Source organism: Symphodus melops (assembly GCF_947650265.1).
Source record: "Symphodus melops genome assembly, chromosome: 12".
Lineage (NCBI taxonomy): Eukaryota > Metazoa > Chordata > Actinopteri > Labriformes > Labridae > Symphodus > Symphodus melops.
In genome coordinates, this window is record NC_136702.1 from 3383202 (window position 1) to 3393051 (window position 9850).

Genomic DNA, 9850 nt, shown 5'->3' on the forward strand with positions numbered 1-9850 from the left:
ATCCGACACACTGACGATTCGTATTCACCACTTTTCCTTTTTGACGTCTTCTAGTTCACCTGCAGCAGCCATGACCTGCGAGGCTGCATCAAAGAACAGCTGAACATCAGCCTGAACGGTGTGAACGCCTGCCACGCACACCACCTCAACTACAGCCTGGACACACAACACTACGCTGCCTGTGGAGACAGCGGCCTCATCTGCAGCTTTCCCGAGGTACAGGTGTGCCTTGTGTCCACGTGTTTACCACATCCCCAACATGTTCTGTGATGCAAAAGTTAATTATGTGTTTAACTGCAAAAAACAACTCCATTAACAAGGCTCATGAAGACGTGAATGTGAATGTTAGGAGAAAATGAAGCAAAACAAATGCATGTTTGGAGCACTTAGTAGAAACGGAGGCTTTTAAAAAGTTCCACTCAGATGAGGTCTAATTTGATGTGCATCATTAGAGCTTTTCAATTCCAAGGATTACTGCAGGATAATTACCATTAGATATTTGTGACTAATTATGTTGATCAGAAATATCCGTTATGGATATGTAGGCAGCAGAAGAAGAACTAAGAGCTTCTTGGATTCTGTTGCAAAAGGAAAAAAAAACACGTCTTGTTCAAGTACAGAGGAGTTGCTCTGCTTAGCGTCACATTCAATAATTCAATGAAATCCAGAAGAAAGAAAGAAAAACTGAGTCTGAGGGCCCCCACTTGATTTTCCCAACAGACTCCAGAATCGCCACTGATCATACCTATTGATAAAATGAGGCACAAGGTTCCTTTTTTTTACTGCGTGTCAAGCAGCACAGTATGGTCGAATTGCCCCCCGGGGACAAATAAAGTTTTTTGAATTGAATTGAGTTCAAGAGCAAGAAGATGTGCAAAATATGATGTTATTAGAATCAAGGAAACGAGACAAGATCTGCAGCCAGGAAAACATTCTGGTCAAACTCTACACAGACAATTCAAACTGAATGAAGCACAATTACATTATGTTTCATCTCTCTGTATGTCTCTGTCAGTTTTCTGATTATGGCAGAATGAAGCAAAACAATTCTAATCAAGGTTAATTGTTGGTTTTTATGTCAACATTTAAGTGGTCAAATCTCAGTTTTATGGCGTTTTATATACTTTGAAATGCGGCTCATTTACTCAGAAGTGCTTGTAACAGATTATACATAAAAACTCTCTCTCTCTTCCTCTCCCTCAGTACTTCTCGTCCTGCGTGCTGCTCAGCCTGCTGGCCAGCTCCGTCTTCCTGCAGGTGAGCAGCATCGGTAAACTCTTCCTCATGCTCTTCATCGAGCTGCTCTACCTCCTCATCATGGAGGTGCCCAAAGTCAACCTCTTCGACAACCAGGACCTGCTGGTGATGGCCAACGCCGTCAACATTATGTGAGTCCGTTATTACTGGGTTTTTTTACGACGCAGGTTTTTGACTGAGTGCAGATTTTCTGACCTCTGATTGGCTCTTCTCTGCCCCCTCCCCCCCTTCACAGCGAGCACATCAATGGAACAAGGTGAGCGTGACGTTTCTGATCTAATTAAGCTAACAGCATCATTATCACTCTTCTGGCACAAATGTAAATATAATGACCTGCAGGCAACAGATGCTAATGCTAATGAGCCCAGAATTAGAGTGCAGCTTTTATGTCACAGTGTCCCTGCAACAAAAAAACCCATCTTTCAGCCCAAACAGTAAAACTTAATGTAGCACGTGAATGATAGTTAGACGAGTTCAGACCTTTTCATGAAAATCAAAACTAACTTGTGTGTGCTGACCTCCAGCTGCATCGTGGACAACAAGGTTCCTCTTAAGATCATGACCCCGGTGGTCATCACCGTCTTCGTGCTCGCCCTCTACCTTCACGCACAGCAGGTGGAGTCCACGGCCAGGCTCGACTTCCTCTGGAAGCTGCAGGTCAGTGTGTGAGCGTGGATCAAAGTGTCAAGTAAGATAAGATAGTCCTTTATTCATCTCATCTACGGAGACATTTACAGTGTTCCAGCAGCGAAGCAGGACAGCAGAAGAAAATCACAGTGTAACATTAAATGAGATAAAAATGTGAAAGAGAGAACCAATCTTTGCATTTCTATCTTATACAGACGTCAGTGTTCATCTCAGTCTGTTGCAAAGCCAAATTAAAACTCCTCACGAGAGCGTTCACCTGGAGGACGGCATCAGTATAAATCCTTGATCTGATACTAAAACGCTGCACATGCTCAAATGTGGATTTGCAGTGATTTAAGTGTAGATCCGTTAGAGGTCCGTTGGATCTGAGTGAACGTTACGAAGCTTCAACATGTGCTGCTGTTGTCGCCCTCAGAGAAGAGAGAAAGTTCAAAACGTTTGGGAGCCACCTCTCTGGCCTCCAGGGTTTCGATGCTCAGATCATCACAAGAGGAGTATTCATCTAAACGAGGACATGTCTTAGGGGAGGCTCAAGGATCCTTTGACATCTCGCCGAGGTTGTGACGCAGGCTTGTGCTGCTCGTGGTCGGAAATCTCTCGGAGAGGATAAACAAGTTATTAATCTGAAAAGTTTGAGCTGCTGGAGGGGCTTCGCTTTTTTTTTTTCTTCCTCCAGCTGACTGATGGTTCGGGTTGTAGTCTGAGAGTCTGCAGTCAGAGCTCAGTGTCGTGAAGAGACGCTGTGAGAGGAGTCAAAAGTTTGAGCTGAAACACTCGCAGTCAGAGGGAAGCGAGTGTCAAAATATCTCAGAGGATGGCGTGAGGAGGATTAATGATAGTCAGGGCTGTCATGCAGACCAAAATTAGGATATGGGAGTCGATTAAGAAGGAGCTCCTGTTGCAAAACATCCAGTAAAGTAAATGCTTGTATTTCGATTCCATCTTTTTGGGAAACTTTTTTTTTTTTTTTTTTTTTTTTTTGAGTATTACAAAACATGACATGAGTCAAACATAAAGATTTCAAACAGATAAAAATTGAGCTGATATTTTTTAGCCTCATGTCACGATGGACGACATGCAGTCTCATGTCTGTATTACACCCTCCACAGGCTACAGAGGAGAAGGAGGAGATGGAGGAGCTGCAGGCCTACAACCGCCGTCTGCTCCACAACATCCTCCCCAAAGACGTGGCGGCTCACTTCCTGCAGCGAGAGCGACGGAACGACGAGCTCTACTACCAGTCCTGTGAGTGTGTGGCGGTCATGTTCGCCTCCATCAGTAACTTCTCCGAGTTCTACGTGGAGCTGGAGGGCAACAACGAGGGAGTGGAGTGTCTGCGGCTGCTCAACGAGATCATCGCCGACTTCGACGAGGTGAGACGTGGGGGGGGAGAAAAAGTTGTCTGTGTGTGAATCGGGATGGGAACTTCTGACTTCCCTTCAGGGCTGAGCTGATGTAGGTGATGCTTAATCAGGAAGGTTATTTTTAGAAAACAAATATTTACTCAGTTTCGTAGAAAGTTTCTCAGGCATACCAAGACTTAGACCGAGGCCTTGAGTTACCTGCTGAGCTGAAGTCAGTCACAATAGTCTCTTTAGTGTTTGTGTGTTTGGTCAGATAATTCCTTAAATTTGAAGCTCGGCTCACGGCCGACTAAACAAAGGACTCTCCTTTCATCATGCAGATCATCAGTGAGGACCAGTTCCGTCAGCTGGAGAAGATAAAGACCATCGGCTCCACCTACATGGCGGCCTCTGGTCTCAATGACTCCACGTACGATAAGGCTGGGAGGTCACACATCCGCGCCCTGGCCGACTACGCCATGAGGCTGATGGACCAAATGAAATACATCAATGAGCACTCCTTTAACAACTTCAAAATGAAGATAGGTATGCGGAAGAGGATCGATTTTTGCGAAAGTGAAGTTGTTCGTTCGTCATAAAAAGGATGACGTCATCTTGTGTTTCTTTCTTTTTTTTAAGGTCTAAACATCGGCCCCGTGGTTGCCGGGGTAATCGGGGCCAGGAAGCCTCAGTACGACATCTGGGGAAACACAGTGAACGTGGCGAGTCGAATGGACAGCACAGGAGTGCCTGAGAGGATCCAGGTGAACTCATTCACACGACTTTATTTATCCCAGAGGGGAGATTCAGTGAAAGAAGCCCAAGACAACAGAAAGGAAACAAACAACAGTCACAGCAGCATCCAGACAATTCAATTCACACGTCAAGTACAACCGATGAACACGTCGCCAAATGAGGAGCCAGAGCGAGCGCATGTATCGAATAAATGAATAAACCTGACAAGTTTACCTGAGTGCATGGTAGCGCCCGCTACAGTAAATCAGTTGGAATTGTTCAATGTGACAGAAAATGTGGACGATGTGTTCACCTTTACGGCCGAGCAGACACAATAAATTCTATAAATGATTGTTTTGAAAAGTTATCCTCGAGCTATCAGCTTGATGACGACAAATCGATTACAAACAACGTTCTCTCAGCGCAGTTTTATTTTAGTCAGCAAGACGAAAAACATTCAAACCAAGAAACGTTGGATTTGCTTTCATGGATTCATCCCTGATTCGGTTAAAAAATAAATAAATCAAAAGTTAATCATTAGAAGAAGCTCTGTCAGACTGCCTCTCATGGCTGATGGCTCAATTTGGAAAAAAAATCAATTCAAGTAAGAATTATTATAATTATTTTTAAAGTCCATATTGGTTTCACTTAGTGAGCTCAAAGCAGCTTATGAGTAGAGAATAAAACTGATAAATGTTCATCCAAACAAGCTGAGAAAAACGTCTCAAACATCCGGAAGAAGCTTCTGGAAATATTCAGTCATGTTTGTTTCCAATGCAGAATAGAAAACGAATCCCTTAATAAACAATATTAAAAGATGTTATTGATCCCTGGCTGGCGTTAAGCTTTCCATTTTAGTGACGGTGGAGGAGGTCAGTGTTGCTTTCTAAATGTCCCCTCCTCTTCTGTCCTCAGGTAACAGCAGACCTGCACCAGGTGCTCAGCTCCTATAACTACACCATGGAGTACCGAGGCGTGGTCACAGTCAAAGGCAAAGGGGAGATGATGACATATTTCCTCACTGCAGGACCACCAAGCAGTTAACCCCGACTAAGAGACAAACAGAAATCTGACATGGCGATCAGGTTCATGGACCTTCATGCTAGCTTACGGTGAACTGACACTGACTGAAGCGCCTCTTCTCCGAGCGCCAGCACCTAGTGAGGCCACAAAGGGGGGGGGGGGGGCGGGTGACAAATTCACCCGAAAAGCTCAGCCTGCGGAGGAGACTATTAGCGACTCAATCTGCCATTGAGACCAAAGATGTCCAATCAAGGCGCACAGGCGGATTTTGCCAGCTGTGCAAGTGGAGCTCCTTAAGGAAGAAGAAAAAAAAAAGCTCTTGAAGAAGTTGTATTTGCTTGAATCTCTCAGAGAGGACAAACCTGGTCATGAACTACACCACTTCCTGTCTTTCTCTTCACCTTTCGCCTGCTGAAGGATATAAGTACACACAAAACACCGCGTTTTATGTGTAGCTATATGATTTTAAGTACTGTATGTGAAACACATTTTGTCCATATTGTTGTGACACAGGTTCAAATCTCTGCAGCAGAACGGACACTCAATCAACACAGCAACTCTCGTCTTTTTTTTTTATCAATATCTGGTCTTATGATATTGATTCGCAGATTAATGGAGACACTGAGTTGAAAAGTACGTCTTACAGAGAGAGTCAGCTTTTTTTGTGTTTATGAAATAAGAGGCAAAAGTTCCCCGGTGTTCACAGAAGAAAGATTATGAATTCACAAACATACCCGACAGTATCGACAGAATAAACACACCGAACACAACAAGGATGTCACTGAAGAGCTTTTTTCTATTCTTCGACGTTTTGTATTTTGAATTCAGAACACCAAAACCCTATCAGATATTTTAAGATTCTATATTTTGTACATTAATATATTAGAGAGCAATCTATAAACACCAACGTGTATTCAGAAGTTGATGCTGTATCACTCTCATGTCTGGACTTCATAGTCCTCGCAGGCGCTCCCTGGTCCGAGCACATCGCCCGTTTCGCCTGCTTCTTCGGCTCTTTTAACTCGAATGAACACTTTTGATCTGCAGGAAGTCGAGACTTTCTGATGATTCCCCCTTTTCGCTGGTGTGTTCGACTCTCACGTTGAGAAGGAAATGTCAAACCCAAGGAGTGCACTCTTTGGAAGACGAGACTAGAAGACAGCAATGAAGGAGTGTTTAGGCACTCGAGCGCGGTCAACTGTCCACCTCTTCTTGTGTCGCTTCACCCCAAACCCCCCCAACCGCCCACCCCTTGCTTGCTCAATCAGATGGTACGACCCAATGAATGTCCAATGATTTCCGATGAGGCCTTTAACATGAACTCTATACTGAGGATGGCGATGATGCTCATCCTAAGGACTGGGACAGACGAGTCTGTGTGAAGTGCGCCCTTTCATCTGCTGTTTCCATTTTGGTTTTTTTCCCCTCCCAAGTATTAAAGCAGTTTTCTTCAGTATTACAGCATCACTTCACACTATCAGACAAACCCTCTTCACCTGCCTGATTTCATCCATTTCTGTTGTTTATTTTGTGTCATGTTCGTACCAAACATTACAGCTGGTTCTGTTTGTCTTGGCTGGGTCACAGAGTGGAGGAAACATTTGGACCGAGTGTCAAGTTTTTTTAACATGCGAATGAAAATGGCTTATAAAAAGGTCGAAATGAACCGTCTGTTAGTAAGTAGACCTCTCGATACTTTCTGATATCCTTTATAGGTTATTTATTAATTATTATTAATTTATAGAGCTTAATCGCAAACGGTTGTTAAACTGAAGCAAAACAGAATTTAGAAAAAAAAAAGTAGAACCTAATTTGGTCCACATTTGGCGTGTTCAGTCTGTATTTACAGTATGTGGGGTTGAGTCAACACCTAAAGTGCTATACTGTTTGGAGTCTAGAGGGTGTCAAATTGAGGAAGATTTTAAAAGTGTTTTATTATGACGTGGTAATGAATGTTTACATTTACAAAGATTGATCAAAAGCCAATGTATACAATGAAAAACAGCTAAACAACAAAATGAAACAAAAGAAAAGACGGGCTTGAATCTTTGTATGAGTGGCTCTCATTTAAAAAAGACTGAATAAGCTTTATTTAAAAGGACATAAATAATTGTAATTACAAACAGTTACATTTTAGTACAATTCTAATGTAGTGAACCCTTTACAAGTAAGGTTTAGGGATACCATTTCCAAATGTTTACCTTTTTTGTCGTTAAATTATGTTAACTAAATATGTTACACTTACTTTTCAAATGGTATTTATTTAAATAAAGACAATAAAAAAAAGAATGAACACTTCAGACATTTTACACTTTCTTAATGCATGTTAAAGGTCACATATTCTCCTCCCTTGTCAACCACTTTAAATAAGTCTCAGAACATATTAGTGTTAGAAAAAACACGGCGCTTCTTCCATAATATGTGACTTTTAATGTTGGAACATTAGCACAGCACAACAATGGAGATCTATGGCACAGAGGAAAAGGCTGGTTGCTGTTTTTTTTCTTTACAGGAAATACTTCATAAAAAAGTTTTTAAAAAAAATAGTTCTGTGAAAAAAAAAAAATTTAAGAACCCCTAACTTTACATTTTTATGAATTGTTGTATTGGATTGATTTCTTGGTTTGAAGAGGAAAAACTTTGCACTCTGTCCAAATGTTTGCTTTGAGATTATAGAATGAAAAAAGCGTGCACTGGTCCACTCTGATGGGTTCTCTCATGTATACTGTACTGCTGCAAACACATGATCTTCACACACCACTACTAAAGATTTGAAGTGTTCTGTCATTTGACTCGTTGAATGCAGTGCCATCGTACGCCCACAGTGGGCTACTTTTCCCATTGACTTGTGTGCAGGAATGTGTTTTAAAGATGTGCGTTAAAGAAACGCCACAGAGCAGAGATGGTTAAATACTTTCTCCCTACCATCTCATTTATTTTACGTTTCATGATGACTCTGAGACGATGACAAGGAAAGGCAGAATTATGTGACAAACCGCAGCTTCAGACAAAACTATGAGTTGTTTTTATTGTCATGCCAAACACTATGCTTTTTTTTTAACAGTCAAATAAACTCCTGAGATGTTTCAAAAGTACGTCATGATTTTATTTGGGTTCCTTTTTGGGATTTTCTGCTTGTGTTGGCAGCTCAATAAGAGATTCAGAGAAATGCCTGTTTGTTAGAGATGCTGGCGAGAAGTCAACAGACCACACTTCAAAACAAGTTTGGAGCCAAAAGTACAAGATCGTGCTGAGGCATTTTAATGGAAATCTTTATACTTCAGCATGCAGTTATATTAAGGACAAAGTCCTGCATCAAACTTTCTCGTAATCCAAAGTCAGTTCGAGAAAGACGGGGGATTTGTTTTTCTACTCTGGTCTGAAATGGTTCTTATCCTATTCAAGGAGGCAAATTCATCATCAACAAGCCATGTTTTCTGTCTTGTTTTATCACTGCTAATATCAAGCTTGGATTATTTTATTTTAACATTGTCTTTAAGGATTTGAAGTTACTCGTCCAGGGATTGAGTCATTTACAGTGTACAAATATACAACATCGTTCATGCCCCATCATTAAAACACAAACCTAAATGAACCTTTTATTTGAAGTTATTGAAAAATAATTATTCGCGGAAATCTGGATGACTGATTCTTTAAATCCATTTTCCATCGTCTTCATTCCTTCCTGCTGTTGTCCAAAGTGCTCCTGTCGTTTGGGTGCAAGATGCTTCTTCTCGAACATGTGGTAAATACTCCTCTGCATTAGAAGGCATTTGTGCTTTAACTTTTGATTGATTTCATTTTTTTTGGCTCACCAACAGATGGCAGCAACACTACACCACTTGGTTCACACATGAGGTCTTTGTCTCCTTTTTTTAAGGCATGATTACTGTTTATATATGATGGACGAGGTAGAGGGATCGTGCTAATCAGCTGATTAGCAGCCTGAGTGTTTCTTTATCCATTACAGCTTTAATATCTGTATTTATACAGAAGTCAAATCGCTGGCTATTACATCTAATAAGTATTAGGGTCCGTGTTGATGGTTAGTTCAATAACTCGTGATATGCATTTAAGCAGCATGGCTGGAGTTATTGTAATGTTTAAAATGAAACCTCTTTGGGTTACATTTTTAAGGGTTTTTTTTTGGGGGGGGGGGGTTTTACAGGTTGAACAAAACTATATTTTTTAAGGTTTTTTAATGGAATATGTGACTGTAGTGATGCAGGATCTAAACATGGTAGGAGACATGTGCTTGACTGAGACAGTCAAGCACATGTTGGAGCAAAGAAAGTCCTGAGAGCTTCACATGAAATGATTTTGACCTTTCCAAACAGCCAATCCATGAATCCCTGACTGTGTGAGCTTTAGCGCCCCCCCACCCCCACCCACCCACCCACAAAGAAAACACATTATCACCACTCCCATTCACTCATTGCATCTTGCATTTAAATTGCACTTCAAGTAGTCTACATTTTACACCTGTAGCATCCATTTTTGTCATTCAAATCCAGCTTCTTTCTGCTCATGGCTGTTCCATTAATACACAGCTGGAGAAAATTGCTGCAACTCATAATGAGACACCTACAAATAACATCCATTATAATCATCATATGCATAATAACACTTGTGACAGAAAAAAAGAGAGGAGGCTGAAAAGTGTCTGAATGAGGAGGTGATCCATCTCTGTTGTTGCTCCAAAGAAGGAGGAAAAAAAAGAGCGCAAGATAAAAGTCCATTTGACTTCAGTGAACAGCTAAACATCCTTCATCAGGTTAACTTTATTCTCTGACCTTTTCAGGTGTTCGGTTTGGATTTCCTCATCAATCCCCCCCCCCCCCCCC

At 41.6% G+C, this 9850-nt stretch overlaps 1 protein-coding gene across 1 annotated transcript in view; it reads left to right on the top strand.

The window, feature by feature from the left end:
• Positions 1 to 7538, top strand: part of adcy5 (adenylate cyclase 5) — a 58213-nt gene extending 50675 nt beyond the window's left edge. The window contains exons 14-21 of the mRNA XM_079356811.1: positions 55 to 216; positions 1204 to 1388; positions 1493 to 1513; positions 1782 to 1914; positions 3015 to 3278; positions 3590 to 3794; positions 3888 to 4012; positions 4899 to 7538. Coding sequence (XP_079212937.1) covers positions 55 to 216; positions 1204 to 1388; positions 1493 to 1513; positions 1782 to 1914; positions 3015 to 3278; positions 3590 to 3794; positions 3888 to 4012; positions 4899 to 5027 — 1224 coding nt within the window. The 3' untranslated portion in view covers positions 5028 to 7538. The remainder of the gene's footprint in view (positions 1 to 54; positions 217 to 1203; positions 1389 to 1492; positions 1514 to 1781; positions 1915 to 3014; positions 3279 to 3589; positions 3795 to 3887; positions 4013 to 4898) is intronic.
• The last annotated feature ends 2312 nt before the right edge of the window (positions 7539 to 9850 follow it).